The 25991-nt window shown below is 40.4% G+C and overlaps 1 protein-coding gene across 3 annotated transcripts in view; it reads left to right on the forward strand.

The window, feature by feature from the left end:
* The window catches only part of dgkh (diacylglycerol kinase, eta), a 174102-nt gene that overhangs the window by 32806 nt on the left and 115305 nt on the right, over positions 1-25991 (forward strand). For 2 of the 3 annotated variants that reach the window (XM_042068969.1, XM_042068971.1), the window contains 2 exons: positions 6669-6779; positions 22903-23049. In XM_042068969.1, coding sequence (XP_041924903.1) covers positions 6669-6779; positions 22903-23049 — 258 coding nt within the window. The remainder of the gene's footprint in view (positions 1-6668; positions 6780-22902; positions 23050-25991) is intronic. The other variant, XM_042068970.1, reaches the window with a different exon arrangement.

The following is a 25991-nucleotide window of genomic DNA, read 5'->3' on the forward strand; positions in this document are numbered from 1 at the left end:
ATAAACCAAGTCTGTCTTATTTCTAGCCTTAGAAACATAGTCCCTTACCCATGTGATTACCCCCTTGTTCTCAGTATTGCTCCTGAATCGAACACAGCTCCATCGAACACATTCTCAAAAGCGTGACATAAATCATTTCATATAGATAGATAGATAGATAGATAAATAGAGATCCGTTATTGATCCCGAAGGAAATTAAGGAAACCTGTACATCATTTGACAAACCCAAATTGACATTTCACTCCACCCACTCTGCCATGTCACTGCAGCAACGTATTCCATTTGTACACAGTCTCTCCCCTGCCACGCTCATCAATTCAATATACTCCCACCACCGGGTAGTGAGGGCTCACAGACAATGTATATAGACATATGTTGATATGATGCCTTCCTCCATCTTCCGTTGTACAACAGTTGATTGTCACATTTCTAAATACAATCTCAAACAGACCAGGGGCCGGTTCCCCGATAACGCTCACTCTTAGCGCGCTAAGAAGACTCAAAAGATATATCTTACCAAAGTTGTTTATGTTCCTAAGTGTGTTCCCCGAAGTGTCCCTTAGGAAGCTTCTTAACACGCTGCCTCTTACGTTCAACGTTATAAAGGCGCTGTCCCAAGTGAAGGTGCTGAATTAGTTGACATCGATTGCTCAGGAATCGATTTTCTACTTCACGTGAAGGTGCATGACGGCGTTAAGAAACACAACACGTTCTATGCAAATGAAACATTCCTCAAATTATTCCAGTAACATTTATTTTAACATAGTTTAAGTTATCAGTAAAATATAAACTATTATCAAATTGTCAGTAATATGTTCACACGATATGTTGTGACAGGTAGACTAACGGGGTAGGCCTATCCCTCGCTAATCATCCACCCTCCTTATCCCGTTGTGCCACTTGTGCCGCTTCTTGACATGGATTTAACAACTTCTTAAAATGATGTAATACACTTTTATATTAATGGTAAGGTACCTTACAATTATAATTGATTGGCAAGCAGCTGCAGTTACTTCTGTTTAATGCGGTATTGATAGATAGATAGATAGATAGATAGATAGATAGATAGATACTTTATTGATCCCCAGGGGAAATTCAAGGTTCAAATTAAAAAAATTACTGCCATTGGTTAATGTTTTCAATTAAAAGCAACCTATCTACAATGAACAGAGAGACATTTAGATACAGTAGGGTGGGGAAGCAACGTAAAAAAGGGCACCAAGCTTCTCGTCAGAGGAACTTGAAGTTTTGCTGGACGAGGTGAGCTTGCACAAGATGACACCGTTTTCCAGCTTTCGGAATAACTTGTGCAACAGCAACTAAAAAGAGCTATGGAGCGACATGGACTACACGGCTCCGCGGCCGGCGCCGTTTTTGATTCAAAAATTTTGACACGTTGGATCGCTGCCATAGGCCTAGTTGGTCGCTTACTGGACACCACCATGCTTACCCATTTATAGATCTTAGGCATTTAGAGGCAAATTCTTTGCCAGCTTTTAATTATAAAAAGTGATTGCCAATTTGAACGCTTTAATGACATTACGAAATAGCCTAGGCTTACCACCATATTAGTTCTGATACCAAATAAAGTAAACTTCATAAATAGGCCTGCATCCATTGCGAACATATTTTATTATTAGTCTTAAAATGTCCATAACATAAAATCATCGTTGAGCCATAACATCATCAACATACTGTACCATAGTTTGACTTGTACTGCGCTGCGCTGATTAAAGACTGCTGCACAGTGGCGGCGACTAGCGCCTTGAGAGCTCAAACAACGCTAAGAGAGAGCTTACGAATGGTCCAGACCAACCTTACGAAAGTGTGACTTACAGAAGATATACTTAGCGTACGAACGTGTCGGGAATCATGCCATAACGTTAAGAGAGAGGTTAAGGAATAGGTTAAGAACTACTTAGCGATAAGATCGTTTTGGGGAACCGGCCCCTGATCATTTGCGGCACAAATGAATGGTAGACTTTTATAGAACCGCTGGCCGAAAAAAAACGTAGCATTTTCCAGATTAGGAAATATTTCTTAATTGTGTGTGATCAAATAAAGAGGCATAGCCTACAATTGGGGGGGGGGGGGAGCGCTCATTCAATGTCTATGTGCGTCTGCGCAAGTGAAACTGAACCTAATCATAAACTCACCTTTCTCAGCAACTTTTCTGTTCAATCAGCAGAATTGCCATTACGATCCACCTGACGTTTCCCTGGTCTACCCTGTTAAACTTCAGGCTCTCGTGTTTTGCTGAATGATTTACTCAGCAGATCACCCTAGTAGATAACCGGAATTACAGTCTCTAGAATTGTAGGTCAGAATGTAAACTGGGCCACAGATGGTAAACACAATTGCATTAGCTTAAAACTATCTAGTCGAATATAGCCTAACCTAAAACTAGCTTAATTAAAATGCCACAGCCCATACTATTTTTTCTTTTAGAATATAGATATTAAGAGAATAAATCCTTATGCAAATACTTTTACTTACTTTTAATACTTAAAGTACATTTAAAAGCAGGTACTTTTTACTTTTACTTAAGTAGGGTTGTCATTGTAGTACTTTTACTTTTACTAAAGTAAATATTTCTCTGTGTATTTGTACTTTTACTTAAGTACTGAGATTCAGTACTTCCTCCACCACTGCCTGTACAGGACATTGACAGTAGCCCAGCCTAACAAGCAGATGTTGCAAAAGACATCAAAAGACACAATTAATCAGAAATAAATAATGTAATCTGCATCACTTTATTTAACAAACTGCAAGCAACAAGAGGGTTGAGTTCGCTGTGAGGCCAAACCCAAGAGCAGAGCCTATCTGTTAAGGCACTCGATAGGCTATATGGTAACGAGCTGTGTGCGCCTGGAAAGACAATAGAAGATGCTTTCTGAATAGCACAGCGAAGACGGCTCTGGTCATCCCATACCCTCCCCCCACTTCCTGTAGCCTATGACTTGTTGCCGTTTTGGGACATAAGCTTTTTCACGTTAAGCCCCCCTCCCCCACCCCCTTCTTTCACAAGCAGTGGGGGAGCGCGGGGCACAAAGTAACACTTTTTGGTAGACAAAGGAGGGTTCTCCACGCTTCTGTCGTTTGGCGACAATCCGGTGCAACCAGGCCAGGACAGATATTTTAGAGAGAAGGAGAGACGCCGGTGCAGCTCAGATGTCTTCTTAATTTTCTTTATTCTTTTGTAAAAGGTGCAGAACATTATTAAACTTTGACTAACGTTTCGATGTGTCGATGTTTTTGACTAACGAACATCGAAACATTAGTCAAAGTTTAATAATGTTCTGCACCTTTTACTAAAGAATAAAGAAAATTAAGAAGACATCTGAGCTGCACCGGCGTCTCTCCTTCTCTCAAACACTTTTTGGCTTTGGCTAAATATTTCTAAAATCATTTGAGTTTCACTAGTCACATGTTTTAACAAGGAACACTTGTTATTAAACTAATAATAGTGTGTCGAAAATTGACTTTATTTTCCATACGGAGAAATAACATATGCAGAGTCTAACCAAGGTCAATCTTGCCAAAAAAGCCCTCAAACCTGAAAACACATGAGGCAAAAGTGCAAAACATCACAAAACTAACTAAACTAACACGCACATATTTTTGTATTGCAATCATTGTAGCCTACAGTTGTAACAGCGCGTAACAGTCGTTTTACTCCCCGTATGCGCTCATTATAAAGAACGTTTAACGTGTCCCAAAAACAGCTATCAACTAGTATATAAGTATAAGTATATATACTTTTTTGATCCCGTAAGAGAAATTTGGTCTCTGCATTTAACCCAATCGGTGAATTAGTGAAACACAAACAGCACACAGTGAACACACAGTGAGGTGAAGCACACACTAATCCCGGCGCAGTGAGCTGCCTGCTACAATGGCGGCGCTCGGGGAGCAGTGAGGGGTTAGGTGCCTTGCTCAAGGGCACTTCAGCCGCGGCCCACTGGTCGGGGCTCGAACCGGCAACCCTCCGGTTACAAGTCCAGAGTGCTAACCAGTGGGCCACGGCTGCCCCAAATCACCAAACGTCTTATAAACAAGTATTGCCAGGAGCAACACCTTGTAAAAAATGATAACAATAGGCCTAGGCCTTTATACATTGTGTCCTGCCTAGATTCGAACTGCCTGAAAGTTGCAGACCTGTTCTGGAAATACGCGCATTAACCCAGTCGACCGTCAGACAACGCTATCTGCTTTGAGTAGGCCTATTGGGTAGGACTGTAGCCTACACTGGTTACTGTGGCACAGTCTTGAGTGACCGAATTCGTTTTCCTTTGTTATATGAATGCTGTCATTTTGTTAACATTACTGTTAAGGAGATGCTGTAGGCAAAGGCTATATTTAACATCGTTAGTGTAGTAAAACAAATCAGAACTATTCACGAGGTTTCTGGGCAGCATATTTATGTTCTGTTAGCAAGCGAACTTCTCATGACTGCCGACAAAGTAGCCTACTGCCAGCTGACGAAGCTCTCATTTTAAAACATTACTGAGAGACAGGCACTGTACAATCAAGACATCTTGCCACTGAATCCAAAACTATGTTTAACATTATGTACAAAGCTTATAGGCTACAGTGGACTAGCATGTTGCAGGGGCTGCTAAAAACACAGAGAAACGCACTGAAAACTCGGCCAATCACAGCCCTTGCTGTCGAATGCTCCGTCCGGTTCGACCGTGGAACGCCACAGCGGACTATGCTGCCCCCAAGCGGCTGCAGTTGTACTTACATTTCACCCAGCTGCGTGAATCACCTTGATGGTGTCAATGACGTGTCAATTCCTAACTGGGACCCACTGTAGGGGTGGAGTGGAGCAGTGAGTGTGCTGCTCCAAAATCCCTTTATGATTAATTGAAATGCATTTCTTACATACGGTTCCTTTAAACAAAACATTGAAGGATAAAACTGTACTCTGTTGGTCTGCTTAGTTTGACAGTGAATCCTTTTGAAAGGAACTTCAGCTTCAGACTTTCTCTTGGGAAGCTGTTAGGCCTATCTTCTTTAATGTAGCTGGCTAGATCATGTCATTGCCACACACACAAGTGGGGGCAGAATTTTGTCATGAGTGACAATGCATTGGTTGATTTGGTTACAAAGTCACAGGTTAGGTTATTGTAGTGATGCTATTCATAAATAATGAGATGTAAAGTAAACTTAGACTTTGAAAAACAAATTTAATTAAATTAAAGGATATCGACTAATTATCGTTATCGTCAAAATCACAAAAAATATCGAGATATTATTATTTGTCCTTATTACACAGCTCTTCATAATGCTGCAGAATGCTCCATTCACTTGAATAGGCCTTCCCAACGTTCGGTGGTCTGCTAATTCTCAATAACAGACCGTTGCTAAGTATAACAGACTGCTGTCAAAGAAAATGGGTTTTGTGCTTCTAATTCCTGTATTTCATATCACTACGCAAGGACTGGAACTTCATTCAAAAGTGAAAGCAGACAGTTGATCAGCTGTGTTCTAAAGAATGTTTGATTCAAGTTCAGTGAACTATTTGTTCACTGCAAAAGCCACGATGCCACGATGAAACGGTAACAAATAGGCTATAGCCTAGGCTATGTAGGCTAAAGAGTCATATCGTGGGGAGTTTATTGTTTCGTTTTGGCAAGTAGCCGTGTAATAAGCGGGGTCCGGTTCGCCCGGTCAGGACCTATTTCCCGATAATGACCGGCGTTCTATACATTATCCCTTACATATCGCCCACCCCTAGTGCACACGCACTGACGATCACAAACTCGATGGGAGGGTGCTCGGTGGCAGTGGAAGAGGGGCATGAGAGTTCTAAACATTCAACATTTTTGCTAAATCCTCTCTATCTGCAAGACTTGCTGACTGCAGCTTCAAACAAGATTGCCAATGTATCCTGAATCATCTGCTTGGACATGAGCAAAAGTTATCTACTGTACCGTGGACTGAATTAGTGCATATTGATAAAATCGACCTTGATCTGCATCTTATAAGGCTGTGTAGGGGTCCTTTGTCCTTGAAAAGTCCTTGAATTTGACATTGAGGAAAGAGTGGGAACCCTGTTATATTTTATGAATGGTCATTTGTTGTTATATAATTACTACTATTATATGGAAACTGTTAATAAAGTGTTCAAAATCTACAAACTAACTTCTTTCTAGTCCCAGAATGTAACTGGAGAGGTTTTTTTCAGTCAGATTGAAATCATTCCGATTGATGACATTGGGTGAACTGTTTACTGTACATGTCATAATAATCTAATCCAATCAGGTTTTATATAGTTGCACTGTTCAATGCTGAGAAATAACTGACTGCAAAACGGACAATATAATTAGCCTTTTTTGACAAGAATTTACAAGAAACCCTCTTTTTTCTCAAAGTGAAAACAGTTTTCTGCAAAGTAATTATAATACATTATTACACACACACACAAACACAAACACACACACACACACACACACACACACACACACACAGTTGTGTGAAACAAACTGTCTTATTTCACCTTAATAAGCCACATAAAGTTTAGTAGTACCATTTTTTTTCTTTCATGAAAGTTACCACATGCATAAATTGTCTCACTGAAAGGGAACACATCCTTGGTTAGCTTAATATTGGAGTACTCCTGGAAGCTTGTGTCTTAGTTTTTGCCTGTGCATTTTCTCTAGACAAGTGTGAAAGAAGGCTTACTGTTGAAGCAGACAAGCTCTTTCCAACGCTGGAAAAAACGTTACTTCAAACTGCGAGGGAGGACACTGTATTATGCCAAGGATGCCAAGGTATGGTTTGTTGTTTTAAAGTATGGTTTTGAAGCCTGAATTATTCCAGATTACCTGCTGAAATGTAGAAGTGTGGATAGTCTAGATCATAGGTTCTCAAAGTGCGGCCCGCGGAAACATTTCTGGTGGCCCGCGATAACATCTGATAACATCTGTAAAACTGTTAAAACTGTACTGTGTGCTTTGAAAAGAATGAATCTCCGTTTACCCCTGGTCTAGATCATCAATTGTATGCTGTATGAGAAGCCAATGGCTACAGGCAATAAAAATCTGGGAAAAGGGATCCAATTGTAAAACATGTGAAACTTGGGGGAAAAAAATGTGAAACTTGGGTATTTTGTACAGACTGCTGTGTGACTATTGTGTGCCACTCCCTTCAGCAAACGGGGAAAGGGTTTAAAATGTAAATTGTCAGCTGCATTAACATCTATGAGGGTAAATAGCTAACGTGAATATGTTACATCTTAACCAAGCAACTGATGTTACTGAACTGGTTAGATACAGTAACATTAGCTATTTTGTTCGACTAGCAATGGCCTACTGTATTCAAACTGACAGACCAGTAATCTGTAATTTTCTGTCATAGCCTACTATGTGCAGCGTAAACAGGAAGTTGATCGGCCAGCATAAGCGAATCCCTAATGGAGTCAAGCATTGAGGCTATTGTTACTACCAATTACTAATGCTTGTATTTTTAGCAGTCCTGCACAGGTCCAATTTTTTTAAATCCGCACCCACCCGTACCCATCATGTTTAAAACCACATTCGACCCGTTTTCCGACAACTGAGCGAGTTCCGCACCCGACCCGGCCCGCATTAAATAAAACCAACACCCAACCCACACCCGAGTTAAAATCTACCACATTTAAGAAAAAATTCTTGCCAGGTCATAGGCTACAGAGGTAACTAGCCTAGTTACACGACCATTAACACTGCAGATCTAACTTCAGCTGAAGTTGAAAGGCCTATCCTACATGATCAAAAGTAGGCTACCACAATTCAACATTCCGAGTGATAACATTTTCCCACTCTAAAAGCAGATGTGGCTATAATACGCAATTGCCTAATTTAGGCTTCAAACACCACCCTGCACACACATCACTAAACCCGTCACCTGAGGGTACCAGTCACCTGAGGGTACCCGAACCTGTGCAGGACTCTGGCATATACAATAGGGATGTAACAATGTGCTGTGAATTGGCTAAAATCGCTATGCAATTTTTCAAACAGAGTAAGGCGTAATCTGCTTTTGATTTCATTTGTTTGGCATCTGACGTCTGTATGTGTTCAGTTGTTGGTTGGTTGTTTAGACGGAACAAGAGCATTTTGAAATGGGTGCACCGCCCAGCTTTAAGTCAGCAGTGTACAGAGCCCGGGTAGGGTCAGGGTGGGGATTCATTTAGAGCAATAGTTTTGCGTTCCCTCGCAATACTTTTCTGTTCCCTTGCAATGTTTTTGCATTCCATCGCAAAGATTTTGCGTTCCCTCACAATAACTTTTGCATTCCCTCGCATTAAAGTTTGTGTTCCCTCAGTAGCCTATGGTGCAGTAAATGGAAGCTCTTGGTAGCACATATGTCACTAACATCTATGAAAATGTTTATGGAATAAAACTAGACAGGAGGAGGAAACAGACAGGAGGAGGAAACAGAAGAAGAAAGTTAATGTTTTTGCAATAAACTAGTCTACATCAACACAATATGTGGAGTGAAACTGGACGGGCCCTAATAACCTCTGACTAGTATTATTTGTATAGTATATGATTGGTATTGCTGCTTTCTGTTAAACTGCGATGATGTGAGCACCAGCCAGCGGATGCCATGTAGGCCTATAGCCTGATGCACCCAGACAATATTGTGTGCCTGTCCTAATTCTGAAGCAGTGGCCACCGCTACAAAATGAAGAGGAAGAAAGTTAATGTTTTTGAAATAAACTAGTCTACATTGACACAATATGTGGAGTGAAACTGGACGGGCCCCTCTGACTAGTTCTCTTGCGTCTGTCACTGACAGTAGAATGCATCGGGAATAACACATTGGAAGGAAAAACACTGTTCTCTGCGCAGCAGAGCCTTTTGTGATGTTTACTGAGTGTAGGCTAATCTTAAGTCATGTATGAAAACTAGTACTACAATGAAATGTACTGGCAATACTGGTGACGGCGGCCATGCGTTAGTGGCATACAGTATGTGCTATCAATGAGCTTCCATTTACTGCACCATAGACTACTGCAGTGTATGTCAACAATATAGTGAAAACTACGGGTACAGTTTTCACAAAAAATGGTGGAAAGGTGTAGCACAGGCTAATGACAACCCATTCATGTTTGGAGCAGATCCAACTCAAAGGGAACGTATTTTTCATGTAGTAGGCTCGCCAACTCGCTTGTAGGTTGATAAACATAGGCTGTATTGTGAGGGAACACAAACTTTATTGCGAGGAAATGCAAAAATTATTGCAAGGGAAAGCAAAAGTTATTGTGAGGGAACGCAAAAGTAAAACCATTGCCAGGGAGGGAACGCAAAAGTATTGCGAGGGCATCAACCGGCACCACAGTGAACTCAATTTGCCAGTGCCTCAGCAAAATAAGTTGATCTGCTTCCAGGTAGACCGGTGTGACGCTATCAATATTTTCTATGAATACTGTCTTTGTAGCTTATGCTGTTGATATCTGTTATGAACCATTTCACTTTGATAATACATGATTCCAAATATAAAGACATATGCACCAATCAAATAGATTGAATGGATTTTGATAAAATAACTATTATTTCCCTTTGTGCACATAATATCATTGTGACCGCTACAGACAGAGCTGTAATTTGGAGAAATACCTGTCCATTGCTGGCATGCTGTCAATCGGGCCTGCAGGTGGTTAGCTCTTCCAACCATTTCTGCCTTTCTCACATGACTTCTGTGAGCGGGCACAAAATGCACTTTAGGAAGAAAACTGCTCTGGTTGCGAAGGTTTTAGCGGGTCTTGAACATTTAGGACTAAGTAGTGGTAAATATTGCGAGAAACTGCTATTAATCTGGCTCCATAAAATTAATATTACCAAAGTAGTTTATCAGCTAATAGCAGAGTAGTGACATGGCACAAGCGAAGAGATATATGAATGGTGGTGAATTAACCAGTAAACCATAAACTTAAATCTAACCAATGTCACTTAAAGCAACACCAAAGTTTCTTTTATACCTTAAAATAATGTTTCCAGAATTGTGGTTCATCAACTCGTAGCAGGGTGAACGGCACTTCTGCATTCGTTTTGCTGCCCTCTATCGGCAAGTTTGCCAGATTGGGTAGCGAATCTGTAGTTCGAATGAGACATAAGAAACTACAAATTTGATGTGCTTCTGATGTCGCAATACATCATACTTTCATAAAATCATGCTCTAGCTTGTCTGTGGACATTGTTATTTCCAAAGCCGGTGCTGGATAAACAAATAATGTGCGTGCGACGTTGGCTGCGGTAAGGTAAATTATTTACGACAGCAGTAATGGACAATTCTGCTTCCAACCTGTAGGGGCACTGAAGAGGAAAAGTGCTTTGGTGTTGCTTTACATTGAATGCAAAGTAAAACCAGATAGGCAAACATGCTACAAGTTAGATAGTTAGATAGTTGTACAAAGTAAACTTAGCCAAATAACCAAAACAAGTTAGTCAAATGTCAAATACACCAGATAAAACAAGAATGCATCAAATGTAAAGAAAACAAGTAAACCCAAAAGTAAGGAGAATGAGAGAGAGAGAAAGAAAGCAAGAGAGAGTCAGAGAGAGAGGCCAGAGAAACAGCCTCTCCAGCAGGGCAATGCAAAGAGCCAAGAGCAAAAGAGAAGAGAGGCTGCCAAGTCTGTCACTTGTATGTTATGGAGCAAATTACATATCAAATAGAAATGTACATGGAGACACTATTCACATCTGAAGACCTTTTGAATCATCACGGGTATTCTCTTATCACGATAGCAGGAGGTCATGAGTATCCCTGTAGAGTGGGAATTTACTTTACTGTCCTACGAGACCCTTGTACTTCTCACAAAGAGACCATTAACATGATACCAAACATGACTAGATTATCACTTCTCATTTGACAAATACATAAAATAAACCTTCAGTTGAAGTAAGGTCTTCAAGGATCTAGGGGGTAGAAATGTTGAGGGGACACTGCAGGGGGAGACATGGGGCCTCACTTCAAACACATACACAAACAGAGGTACAATGATTAGAAAGGCTTTTATCAATATCAGAAATCTTTCCACTGCTTTAGGTATGCAAAGGCCAGCCTTACATTTCCAGCTAGGGCTTTGACTCCGAACTTCGTTATTCGAATATAATTCGATTATTTTAAAAATTAAAGATATTCGAACAAATTTTAGGGATCTCTTAATATTCGAACCTGTAGCCTATGGAAATATTTTTTTGTAAATGTATTTGGTTGTAGCCTAAACGTTGTTTTCAATTCAGATTCCGAGGTTTTTTTCACGCCTTCTGAAGTGAAATCGCGAGCTCATAAGCAAGGATATTATTGGCCATCTGGGCTCCTGTAGGTTAGCATCCTGGCTAGTTCGCGCTTAGTGAGCTCAGCTCCCACATAGACATTTTTATTTTAAACTTAACCTTCCTCTGATTTTAATTACCTTAGTTATCAATCAAAGCAAACAGGGAAAAGAAATGGCAACACAATCATTAAAAACACTCAAATAAATAAATGTGCAGATAAGTCTGAATGAAAAGCAGCACTGGTTGAAGCCTGGAAATATTGTAAACAAAGTAACGTTAGCTTAATTTGCTAGTTTATCATAGTCTATGGTTAGACTGTTCAGTTTCCCCACGTGTGTTTCAATTGAATACTTTTTCTCCTTGGGACAGGCCCGTTTGAGTCTTGGAAAATACTTTTCCATTTGCATTGGGATTGAGATGATTAGAATTTAGCAGTCAATTTGAATGCAGTAGTTTTGAACAAATTCGTGCAGCGTGCTAATGATACTAACCGGATTTAATAGCAATTTAGCCAGTCGTCTTGCACGATTAATGTGCATGCTGAGGAGGGATGCGCCTGTTGAGGGGGAGAGAGAGAGAGAAAGAGAGTGCACGGGGCAAGGAGAGTCTGTGTTGAGGTAACGTTAGGCCTACTTCTACCGCCTACTCTGGTAGAGTTTGACATACTACAATGCAAGATATATTTAGCCTATTTTATTTATGGACAACATAAGGCAGGAGGTGTGTGTTGCTTTTAATTATGAATGTTCTATCGAACGTATTTTTTATTTATATCGATTACATGTGCGATACATATCGCTATCGTTTTATCGCCCAGCCCTATGCTCAATAATAACAATTTTGACACACGCATAAATACTCAGCCTTTTGTGCACGTAGTCTATTGACATTGACTGATACACTGCCCTCTGGTGGACAGAACAAATAGAACTTAAGTTTGATACCAATATCGGTCTCACTGAAGACATTTAATGGTTAAAATATTATTAATACATATTCGAATATATTCGAATTTTAATATTAATAAACAAACGAACTTCGAATATTCGAATATAAACTTTACCACGGCTGCTTTGTTATTTCCAATATGCAAAATCGAGACTTGTGCACATGTGCCAATTGTTCAGATGAGCGACTAAGTGCGATGATTGGGGTGATATTATGCACGTCGGCACACCCTGGGAACTCGACAGAGGCAGAGAGGGGACTAGTGTGGCTGTGTGGGGGCTTACAGGTGTTGGGGAATTTGTGACTCAAACCTTATTGTGGAGCCAGGTGACTGTGCACGCCGGTGACCAGAAAAGTGAACATGAGCATAAGGGGTAGCCTCGCTCAGACCAGGGACAATGGGCCGGGGCTGAGTCTGGTGTTCGCGGTCCTCTTGAACATGTGGCCGGGTGGGTGAAGGTGGTGGGGGAGGACGGAGTGGCTCACACCGATGTTGTTGTGGGTGGAGCAGTAAGTCATGACAACGTGAGTCACCGACTGCGTGACTTCTGAGCTGCGGTGGTCATCGGTGACAAGACATGTGACATAAGAGCTCTTTGTGGCAACATTGAGTGGAGAGCAGCAGCAGTGTCTTTCTGGGTGGCTTCCTGCTTAGCTCTCAGTGTAGCGATACCTTGGCCGAACAGACTATTGGGTGAGACTGGACTGGACCAATCTTTGTTGGGGAGGTCAGACAAGGTCAGCAATAGATGCAGGGACTTGGCTATTAGAAAGCCCAGTGCACAGCCTTGAGCCATGGCTGAACATTTCACAACTTTTAGGCTTTTAAGTTGAACGCCTTCCTGGGCTTGGTGATGTCCTTGGCACTGAGAGCCGTGTGGTGTAGAGCGCCCTTTAGGACTGACAGATGGCTGAATATGTCTTCCTCGACTTCAGGGAGGAGAAGCCCAGGCTGTGGAGAGCGAGGCAAACGCTGCAAAGCCTTGCACCTGAGCTTGAACCAAGTAGGGGCGGTCCCAGGAATGGTGAATCTCTTGAGGGAGCTCTGGCAGGTCTGGCAGGGGGCAGTTGTTCTTGGGGGTTTGGTGCTGAAAAACAAACTGTCCAGTCTTGAGTCTGCTGGCTGTTCAGGAGTGGGCCACAGAATATTTAGGGTTGTGATCCATGAGCACACTGCAAAAAAATAAAAAAATGTAATGTTGTGTTATTAATCTTATATTAAGATTTATATATATATATATATATATACATATATATATATATATATATATATATATATATATATATATATATATATATATATATTTGGTATTGTTTTTAGTATGAAGAGACTTATCTAACACCCTCTCAAAAGATCATTTTGACTTCATTTAAGAAGACTGACTTTTTTGTTCAATGCACTGGCAGCCACATTTTCTTGTTTTTAGGGCAGATTTGCTTAACACACTTGCTGGCATATTTGCTTGTTTTCAGGATGAGACATCTTAAGATAAGTCAAACTTCTTAAATTGAGCCAAACTAGTTCAGCGCCCGTTCAAACATGCCATTCTTGTAGAAAACCCGTAGCACAATTACGGTTTAACACCTGGTTTAAAAATAGGATGATGGGGGAAAAACACCATTCCAGCTAAGCATTCAATAATGAATTCTGAATATGATCAGTGTTTCCCATACATTGACTAATCTGTGGGGGCGCCATGAAATCAAAACCGGCCGCCACACATTAATGTTCTATGTTGTAGGCTACTATTTAAATTAAAGATAAGATAAAATCCTTTCATTGAGCTGCGCTTTTTACGCACGCAGCCTTTCCTTGCCCCGCCCCGCTCTCTCTCGTCACGAGCCCGCTGACCCTCCTCTGCATGTGCACAAAGAGTAGGGTCCTATAGAAGGCTTCTATACTCTTTGATGTGCATTTAACAAAACATTAACAATTGTTGAAGGATTGTTGTTGCCACTTATAACCATTGCATAGAAGACGGTGGGCTAAATTGCTATTAAATCCGCTTAGCATCGTGACAATGCTGGGCAAATTTGTTCAAAACTGCTGCATTAAAGTTAACTCTGCTAAGGTCTTATCACAACATAGTACATTGAGGAGACTAAACTAAGTTAAGTTATGCAATCAAGCAGTATCTCAAAGCTAACGTTAGAATACTGTTTGGATGTCCAGTTTAGCATGCATACTTACAGCTGCTTGTCAATTTCGTTACTCATGCAGGGCTCATTTTATTGACTCTGACACTGAATGTTTGCAAAATCCCGATGTAAATGGAAAAGTGTTTTCCAAGACTCAAAAGTGCTTGTCCCAAGGAGAAGTAGGCCTATGAACCTTTATTTTAACTAACTACATAGAAAACGTTATGTATCCACACATCAGCAGCCTTTTAACTGTGTTACAATTGCAAGGGTTCCCTCACGAACGTCTTAAAGTGACAGGCACTCAATTAGACCTATACACTACAAGACAATCTTAACATTTTATGCAAGCAAACTGCATACAGGAAATCTTTATTGTTGATGTCAGACATGATAATCATCCAAACATCTTGACCCATGCTGTACCCTGATTCAGTGCTGCCAAATCTCTGCTTCTGTCCTCTCTGTCTCTGGTCCCGCGCTGTGCTGTGTAAGAGGGAGTAGAGCAGAGAAACCCAACGTATGCTTCTTATACCAATATATTTAACGATATCTTTTGCATTTCGTATCCAAACAATGTCAAACTTGACACTGCACTTACTGGAGCCTGTAGCAAGACACCTGCCAAGTCTGAAATCAATCCCAGGAACGGGTCGACAGATATGCGGTTAACACACAAACACACCGATAGTGGAATGGCTACAGTAGAGCAGCGAAAGCCAATCAATGTGTGCCTATTTTACAGATATATTTACCGATATCTTTTGCATTTCTTATCCAAACAACGTCAAACTTACTTGTGCCCATGCAGAGACACCTGGCAACGGTTTGTCAGATATGCGGCACACAAACACACACACACACACACACACACACACACACACAGACAGACGTTCCTGTAATTTATAGATAGATGATTTTATGAGAAAGCGCTAGGCAAGTCTCTTTATACTGAAAACAATACCAACTAGATTTTTTGATCTTAATATAAGATTAATAAGACTTGGTTAGATTTTACTAGATAGGCAGTTTTTTTTAGATTTTCTTCTCTAGATGGTTTGAGGCACTGAAGAATTGAAAGAGGAAAAATATTCTGCATGCTTGGGCCTGTATAGACTTTGCATTCAAATATTCCCCTGTACAGAGATGGGTGATTAGAGACTGGTTCTTCAAGTGAATTGGACTGAAAGAGAACAGTCATTTGATAAAATATAATTATTATAAAATTCAAGGTAGGATAAAATGATAGGCATTTGCGATTAAACATTAGGGGCTATATCTTGCACTTTAGCGCAATTGACTTCTCGCAAATCGCTTTGTGGGCAGATCTTGGGTGCTGTTTCTATTTTACCGGCTGGATCATGACTGTTGCGCCTGACGCAAATCTAAAATGGGGTGGTCTGAAGTAGCTACATTAATCATGGGTGTGGTTTGAGCGTAACGTGCAATAAACCAATCAGAGCGTCATCTCACATTCCCTTTAACAACAGGCACGCTTGTTCACTAGCGGATTGCTATTACGATGGCGGAATTGCCAGGCGCAGCCAGGAACGGTTCACAGTGCTATAGTCAGTTGGGACCAGTTTGCTATTGATTTTTTCACTGAATCACGAGGTTATGAATGCATTGTGATATTTTTGCAATGTAATCTACCTCACTATGGAGTATAGACAATGCAGATCTGTCAGATAAGCTCTCCTCTACCGTGCTGCTGCTGGGGCATTTGGGTTAAATGGCATTGGCATGCAGTTCAACATCACGTCTCATTAAGTCCTCTAATATTTCCTAATTTATGTCATCAACACATCTGTGATTCGTGGAAATGTGTACGCTAGATTTATACCTATTTTTTCACATCGGACACCGCACTGATTTCCCTTGTGTAGCAATATTTGTCCTTGTAATTATGTATGGTTTGGAGAAATGGGAACTGCGTCGTATAGATGAGAGGAGCAAAGTGCATTGCGCAACACAGGCGCCCAAGCAAGCGCTCCTGCAGGTGTAAGCTACGACTGTACCTTACCATCAGGCAACAGAAACAGTTTCTAAGTTGACCTTTTCAACTCTGCATAGTATCCCATTAACTGCATGACAATAGGCTATTTACAATATTTTATGTAAAGTAGAGTTTGTAAACACGTTATCATCAACTTAACTTTAGCACAATTGACACGCACAACTTTTGCACGCACAACTTTTGTTTGAGCAGGAGAGAGAATAACAATGAATGGACGCAGCAACTACAGAAATTGTAGCCAAGGCTACTTGCTGCTTTCTTTTACTGTCTATGGTTGCTGGTTAACAGCACATAATAAGCTTATTTAAGCGAATTCACAAACTCAAGACTTCAAGGCCATCATGGATATAAAACGAAAGGATGGAGGGAACAAAGCAAAGTTTGGAGTTATTTCAGATGGGCTACAACAAGGTAGGCAAAATTGTGGTGCTTGTCAAAACCTTAGCGCAGCTGGAATAATGCTTATAGGCTGATGTTAAATCGCACACGATGTTTAAAGCCATACACAACATTAAATTGGAACAAAACTAAAGGTAACTTTAGCCTTTTTAGGGCTGTATAAAGCTGTCCAAATTAATAGGTCGTAATTAGGCGTTGTTGTTGTAAAGATATTGCATGTAGATGTACTATATAGGCTACTAAATTTTTAGTTGACCAATGCACGAACAAAACCGGGAAATGGACAAATATTATCAAGGCTTTGAATGTTTCCATCTGTGCACAGGGTGTCTGTAGATCGGTGTGCATAGCATTCATTTCTGCAGGCCTGTGGCCATGCATGCGCCCTTAAAATAGCATCTGAATTTGCGCCACTGACTTTAGACCATGAGGTTCCTGGTCTGTGGCGGAATTGTTTTCTGAAACTGCAAAATATCAACAGGGACCGTTTGCACCGGAACACGCCCCCTCTTTTCGCTGAAACGCCCCCGTGGGCGCACATGTACCTGTGGAGGGAAAATTCCAATATGCGCTGACTGCAAAATAGGAAAGACAAATGCGCGAGTATACAAAGTCAATTGCGCTGGTGTGCACGATAGAGCCCTAGGCCTAGGTATGTCATTTCAATGAGTATGATAATTTGACAGAACGCCGGCCATGGTTCTGTCCAAACTGGACTATTGCAATACATTGTTAACTGGCCTACCATTACAGATGATTCAGATTGCAGCGGCACGTCTGGTCTTTAATCAGAAGACAACGTGTAACCCCACTACTATAGCAGACAGAATTAAATGAAAATGACTCACTCTGGCCTATAGCACACTTACTGGATTTGCGCCTTGCTATCTTAATTCCATGATCCACTAATATGTACCCTCTCACCCACTGTGATCCTTTGATGAGTGTTTACTATGTTTGCTTTCCATCAACACGAAGGCTCTTGACAAGACTCTCTTTGATGGAAGAATTTACCTACAGCTACAGTGTTTCCCACAGAATTGGATTCAATTTGTGGCGGTAGCTGACTTGGACAAGGGGGGGGTATTAAGATCGTCTTGGTAGTGTATAGGTCTAATTGAGGGCCTGTCACTTTAAGACGTTTGAGGGAACCCTTGCAATTGTAAAACAGTTGAAAGGCTGCTGATGTGTGGATGCAATTCATAATGTTTTCTACATAGTTAAAATAAAGGTTCATACTTCTCCTTGGGACATGCACTTTTGAATTTTGAAAAACACTTTTCCATTTACATCGGGATTTTGCAAACATTCAGTGTCAGAGTCAATAAAATGAGCCCTTCAACGAAATTGACAAGCAGCTGTAAGTAGGCTAAGCATGCTAAATTCGACATCCTAACAGTATTCTAACGTTAGCTTTGCGATACTGCTTGATTTCATAACTTAACTTTGTTTAGTCTCTTCAATGTAGCCAACTATGTTGTGATTAGACCTTAGCAGAGTCACTTCAATGCAGCAGTTTTGAACAAATTTGCGCAGCATGGTCACGATGCTAAGCGGATTTAACAGCAATTTAGCCAGACGTCTTCTATGCAATGTTTCTACGTGGCAACGACAATCCTTCAACAATTGTGAATATTTTGTTAAATGCACATGCAGAGGAGTGGCAGCGGGCTACGAGAGAGAGCGGGGCGGGGCAAGGAAAGGCTGCGTGCGTTAAAAGCGCACCTCGATGGCAATGCAAGGATTTGACCTTATATTTAATTTAAATTAAATTAAATTAAACATAGAATATTAATCTGTGGCGCCCCGCCACAGATTAGTCAATGTATGGGAAACACTGAGCTAATCATTCTAGTTTATCTAAAGCTATTCATTCTGGTTACCTAAAGTTATTCATTCTAGAGGCTTTGGGATCTTTAAAAAGTGTCCACAGACGTTTAACTTGTTTCTAACTAATTATTTTTTCCTTAAAGAGTCGTGGTATGTATGTTTATGGTTAATGTAATTATTGTGTTAAAGGATAATTCCGGTATTTAGCACTTTGAGTCCCTTTTCAGGTTTGTTTTGGATGAACTAGAGTGGTGTACACCGAAATTTTGACGATTGGTCCTGTCTCTACTTTTCTGACTCGTTTTGAATCGGCTTTACCGCTTCAGAGTGGCTGCCTATGAGCATGCACAAAAATACCGGAATTATCTTTTAATTTCTATTTAGTCCATTGATAACATAGTTTTTTAAGCTTTTCAATTTCACTACAAAAACAGTACATTTCAATGTAATGTCTATTGTAGTGTTGCCACTAACCACTAATTTTCTAACGACTAATCTTTCGATTAATTATTTGATTAGTCAACTAATCTTAACAACTAGTGTTTGTTATTTCGTTGTGTCCACTTTATTTTGAACTCAACTGAAGGGCCAAAACATAAAATGTCACCTGTGCCATAAGCAATATAAATAACTTAAAAGGGCTTTCACCTTATCCTTCACATCAATATCAGCCTACTTTTGTTAGAAGCTCATTAGGTCAGCTGTTCAAAAACATTATGTAGGCAATTAACAATCTAAGCATAAGTGTCTGCATTTCCATTAGGCTATAGTATACCATATTAGTGAGAGTCTGGACTAGCCTACCATGGTACCATGGTGAGTTGCACAGTTTTGAAAACGAACGTTAAGGGTTGTTTTAGGACATGTTTGTGCATGCCTGTAGGCAGCACTCTGAAGTAGTCAAAGGCGATTCAAAACGAGTCAGAAAAGTCGAGACAGGACCAATAGTCAAAATTTCGGTGTCCACCACTCTAGTTCATCCAAAACAAAATAGAAAAGGGACTCTGGGCCAGATGTACTAACGCTTTTGCGCCCACTTCAGGCATATTTGTTTCGCAACGTGCGTGTAAAATCATTGCGAGGTATGTACAAACAGGCCGCAATGATGTAAAATCGCTGAAAGTGGCAGATTGCGTTGTTCATGTCATACATATGCATTCATGGGAGGATCCAGGGGAAAGTGGGAGTTTAGCGTAAAAAGATGGGAGGGGAAGAGTAAAGAGCGCCTAATTATGTATTCCGCGGTATGTACAAAGACTGCTCCTGAAAGCTCACGTCGTCTATTCTGCGCCGAAATACTTCCGCCTTGTAAAAGCAGGTGTTAATCCAAATTGCAGTTCAATGCGTCGATAAGAGAACCTTTCAAAGACAACAGAATCGCTATTTAGAGCACCAGTTTTGTAAGTCTCTGTACTATCAAAAGCAACATTAACTTTTGTTGGCCTTTCGAATGTCTTACTTTCACTTTCACGTCATTCACTTAAACCTGCCTACTTGCTAGATTTGACCAATCTTCAATAGCCTATATGCACAAGTAGTTTGAGTAGAACTACTGATCTTCATTATCTCCCTGCTTGTTGACATCTTATCATGGTATTATTTCATGATCGCTAAACGTTTGATTCTTTTTAATGTTTTCATCAGTTAACTTCATTCAACTGCGCTTGTATGTAGGCGCTGGCATTCAGTTGTGGACGTTCGTAAATTGCGTTTATGGGCGGAGAAAGGCAGAGAAAGGCGCAGTTTACACTAAGGATTGAATGATTGATAAATACGACGGAAACTTGGGTCTGACAGCTTTCGCAATCTGCGGTTTGTCCATGACGCTGATAACACTACGTTCGCAAAGTATGTACGTTAGAGCCCGACCGATTTATCGGCGGGCCGATATTAGGCATTTTCCAAACTATCGGTATCGGCATTTAGAATGGCCGATAAATGAATATTTTAAAAATAAAATAAAAACGGACGAAACACCCTTCAACCATGTCATGAGTGTTGGCGTTGTATAGTTTGTCCACCAGAGGGCACTCTACACCGTCCCTGCTGGCAACACTCGTGTATAACGCGCCACACATCCTGCAACCTGCTGATCCAGCCAGAGTCGGGCAGAGAGAACCAGTTATCCGCGAGTGAGATCATCAGTGATGTGTGTTCATGGTGATTTGGTCATGAGACATACATTGCTTGAAATAACAATTAAAAGAACATCCCCATCAGTTCTCTTAACTCAAATAAGCATGACAAAATTCGTGAAAACAATGTCCAGTTTTGCTGCTGTTAAATAAGCCGAGAGTGAAGCGGAATTAGCTAGTAATTACGTTACGTTGTTACAGTGTAGTTGACTGTCTGTCCTTTTAACTTTTGACAATGTGACTGAAGATGTATTTCTTTAATAGCGTGACAGTTATAGCAGTGAGACGTATCATCTCTCCCCGGCCTGTTATTTTGAAAGCGTATGTTTTACAATTTGCAGTATGACGTTATCCAGGGCTCATCATAGACTAGCTAACCACAAAGCTAGGTAATGCCATGAATATCAGTGGAAGACCGCTAACGTTAACATTAATGAGCTTGGAAACCACAACGAACTTACTCTGCCTAAATAAAGTAATGATTTATAACTAGTATATCTGTAGTTACAGCCCCTGCATTGTAAAATGTAAGTTAGACGTGCGAGTGAACATTTAGACATAGAGAAAAAGTATCAAACGTAGCTTGTGCAAAACGTAGCTAGTGCATAAAAGTTAGCTTTTCTTTACACATGTGTGAAATCCAATGACGCCAAGTGTGCGTTTCAGACTGTCGTTCAGCCGCAGCATTAACGAGTTACATAATGGATTTAGATCACTAAATAGTAGGTTTTAGAAGGCAGGCAGCAACTGATGATGGAAAATGGTTTGATGTAGCTTGATGGAAATCATTTTAAAAGTGCAGGTAAAGGGATAAGCAAGCTGACATTGTAATTATAAGGTAGCTTATAAGGCAATAGGGACTAATTATTACACACGCACACTCAAACATTTAAGAGTGACCTTTATCTTGTTTAATGATAATACAAATGATGGTGATAGTATTATACAGTAAAGTGATTCATCCCTATTTATAGAAAGTGATGTCATTATTTTTTGTAATTATTAACTCTTAGTTCAAAGTTATATTTATGAAGCTTATTAAGTCTTTTAATACTGGTAACTTTGATTTGGTTGTTGTTGTTATTGTGTTTTTGTTCAAAAGACTAAGTTTCATATCTTAAGTTTCTATTGTTATACATTTTATTTATCAGAACTTTAATATATTTCGAAGTTCCTCTGTTCCACTGTGACAATATTATTTAAAAATAAACAAGTTTGTTTTTGAAATGCATTATCATATTATTTTAGTCAATACTCATAAATAACTACAAATAACTAATGTTAGGGAAATCTGTTAATGTTTTTTTGCGCGTTTCTGAAAAAAAAAAATATATATATATATATATCAGCCAATATATTGGAATATCGGATTTTTAAATCAACAAATATTTGTATCGGTATCGGCCTTCAAAATCCTTTATCGGTTGGGCTCTAATGTACGTACATCTGGCCCTCAGAGTGCTAAATACCGGAATTGTTCCTTTAAAGTGGATTTGTGCTAGCCAGGAAGTAAGTGCTTTGCTCCTTTATTGACAAGTATGAAAGATTAAAATGTAAGTGAATTTAAGAGTGAAACCATAACACAAGAAGAAAGCAAGAAAGGAGTTTGAATGTTCCTTACTTTGTAGCAAACTTTATAGAAAAGTTACTGTGGGATTATTAGTAATAACTAGTTTAGCCATGAATAGAATTACATGTAATGCTAGGATACATCATATTCAGTATGTAAGGTGTCCTAGGGTGTCCCAGTGTACAGAATAGATGGACGAGGATGAGGCAAAAAAGGTTTCCTCTGCCAAGCTTACTTGTGACCCCTGGTTGTGCAACAATAAAATAATTAGTATATGCAAAATACAGCCTTTTATTCTTTTCTGTTATTGAGTTGTAAGTTCGGTCCATCAGATTTTTGAAATTGTAAAATGTCTGAGCAAAGCCTGCACCTATTCCTGTATTTTCTGAAAGAATAGAATGACTCATTTGTCATATAGTACTGTTAGGTACCTTAGTTGCCACAGATTTACCGAAAGCATGATAATTACCTTTTCTTCCAACTGCTTTTATCTGAATGCCTATATTTCAGTAATAAGCCCAGAAGGAACCAAATGACATTTGACTGCTGCTTTTTAGCATTGTATTTGTATGTGTGTGACTGTCCCAGGCGGGTGGAGTGCTAGCCCGCTGGCAGCACCGGGTATCTCGGAGCCGCGTTTGCTGGAGAATGCTCTCTGTCTGCTGGGCAGGTGCCCACCATACTACCCCTTCTCTGGGTGCCAGTGGATCGGAGGAAGGTTTGGTGACGCTTCGGGTCAGCAAGCAGTGGCCTCGACTGTTGCCATTAACCACTCACCTCCCACCCCACATGCCTCTCAGTCCCATGAATGATAACAGTCTGCATTTTTCTCCTCTGCCTCTCTTTCTGGCTGTCTCTACTGTCCTGGGGTCCGTTTCTACAAAAGTTAGCTGCGTTGTTGCTAAACCACCATGGTACGACACAATTTTTGCTCAAACAACTATGTTGTAACACCTGCTTCTAGAAAGCAGTGTACCTGTGTCGCAATTCGCCTCTTCTGGCGTTCGAACACCCTAGTTCCAACAACGTTGTTGATGAGGCAGTGATACAGTACATATCATTGGTGGAACAGGTGGCAACATGTGTAGCTAACAGCCTATGGGCCCTATTTTCGCGACCCGGTGCCTGGCGGAAAGCAAATTATTATCCCAGCACAAACGAACGCGCACCAGTGCACATCCATGCAAAACATTACAAATTACACAATTGGAAACATAATTAGAAAGTTACAAAATACATCAATACAACAGGCAGCCGTGGCCTACTGGTTGACACTTTGGACTTGTAACCGAAAGGTTGCCGGTTTGAAGCCCGACCAGTAGGTACGGCTGAAGTGCCCTTGAGCAAGACACCTAACCCCTCACTGCTCCCCGAGCGCCGCTGTTGTTGCAGGCAGCTCACTGCACCGGGATTAGTGTGTGCTTCACCTCACTGTGTGTACACTGTGTACTGAGTGTGTTTCACTAATTCACGGATTGGGATAAATGCAGAGACCAAATTTCCCTCACGGGATCAAAAGAGTATATATACTTATACTTATCTCACAATGAGTAGTTTGCAAATTGGTAATGACGGATAAAAGTGATTATCCGAGAGGCGTGTGGCAAATATGAAGAATATGAAGCTGAAGATGCACAAGATGTAAGCAACTCCTCTGCAGGATAAACTTTTTTTATTCAGTCATTTGAATATTATTGGGGTGTTGCTTTTTCCAGGCTATGTTTTCTGGCCTAGAAAAAGCAACACTTTTTAACCCATTGTCAGTAAATAGTGAAAGTAATTAACTGTGTGTAACTGTTTTGTCGTTGACTGACACCACAGTGAAGTTAGTTTCACTTTGCCAATGAGTTCAAATAATAGACGAGTGCAAATGCGTGTAGGCTATACTCTGCTAGGTTTTAGTAAAGCATGGTTTAGTGGAATAACTGTTCCATACGGTCTCGCATGCAAACAGATTCCTTCAAATGCGTTGCTGAGTATCAAAATACCAATGTGCTATTTGAAGTTGCGCTGCTCGCTGTTAAATGGAATGACCGATGTCATTCTCATTGTTTGAAATGATGTTACGCCCAAAACACACCCTTGACTGAAGAACCTAGGAACACCTTGTTGCGCCATCCGTCCGACGTTTGATAATGAAAACACCAATGTGGACTGAACATCCTTCTAAATATAAATAAGCTTTTGACTAGAGACCATGCGTTTTAGACCACGATAATAGGGCCCAAAGTTTGTCATTATTTATGTCAATTTAATATCTAAGTGTCAAAAACGTATGCCTACAGAAATTTCAACTTATCACTCTCATTATCTGTCTGTTTGGTGGACCCTCACATGCGACCAGTGTTCACAGCCCACCCCTCCTGACTTGTCACTTTTTGTGCTAAGAGTAGGCCTATACGAGACACAATAGGCTTAATTTGACCCTAAATATTTATGTACGATTGACCATTAGGAACAAGCCATTAGTTAAAAATAATGTTGTCAAATAAAGTTGCACAGATTTATTTTGTATTTATTCATGTCACATTACCTTGTATCAACTGCCTGTCAAAAGCAAGAGGGCAATATAGCCTAACCAAGGGATCAAACCCATAATGTTTTAGTAAAAAGTCCCCTGCTCTAGCCACTACACCATTGGTCAGTGTACTACTTTTAATAGTCTGTAAATACCAGAATAGTAGCCTAAAACAAAGGTCAATTAGGTGTGTATAGTCAAAACGTAAGCCAACACTAGATACATAAGTAACGAGAATGAGCCCATCATTGTGATGTTTGGTTAGGCTCCTATCCTTTGACACTGACAACGTCAACGGAACTACCAAGGAACGGCACAAGTGCGACTGCTCAGGGGCTGTAGTTCGAACCACCAAACTTTCCGTCCATGTTTGCAATTGAGAGTTCGAACCATTCTAGAAACACCAAATCCAAGAATGACGGATCTAACTACAAAGATTGCAACGAAGGTTAGCTAACTACCCTTTCTAGAAACGCACCCCTGATTGTTTCTTGGGTGGAGTGGTGGCCAAGAGCTGAATCAGAAAAGAGCAGTAGGATTGTATGATCTCTCATCATTTCATCTGGGTTGTAGAGCTTCTTTAGATAACAGGTCCATGTACCTCTACTATTGCTGGCCACCTGAAGGACAGCTGAGGACTGAATGCATTTGGTTGACTGCAAACAAATTCAAATTGAGCTTCCCAGCCTATCTAACCTGTATATGAATAAGTTACTCTGACAGTAGCAAAGTAACCAATGTATTTTATTTATGCTGTTCTTCCTATTCATTATTTGTGCATCATCTTATTCACTTCGCCTGTCTTTGGCCCTATACTCGTCGCTGCTTAAGGTCCATTACCTCACTCCTTCAGGAAGTTGGAGTGAAAGTGGCTATTTGCCTATTACATTAACTGCAGAAAATGATCTTGTGTTTTATCCCCTTGGCTGATGGAATATCCTGCATCACCCTCTTATGACATTGTTGTGGTTTTGACACATACACTGTAGGAAGAGAGAGAGAGAGTAAAGGGAAATAAGACAGGTTAAGGGAAATAAAATCAGGTTTCTTGATATAGTTGGGCCATGGAATGTTTGTGTTGGCATTGCATTCATGCACCTAAAGATATACAAACCATAGCTGTAACAGATCTAGAGGATAGTCATTGTACACATGCGAC

The sequence above is a fragment of the Alosa sapidissima genome, chromosome 2 (assembly GCF_018492685.1).
Source record: "Alosa sapidissima isolate fAloSap1 chromosome 2, fAloSap1.pri, whole genome shotgun sequence".
NCBI lineage: Eukaryota > Metazoa > Chordata > Actinopteri > Clupeiformes > Clupeidae > Alosa > Alosa sapidissima.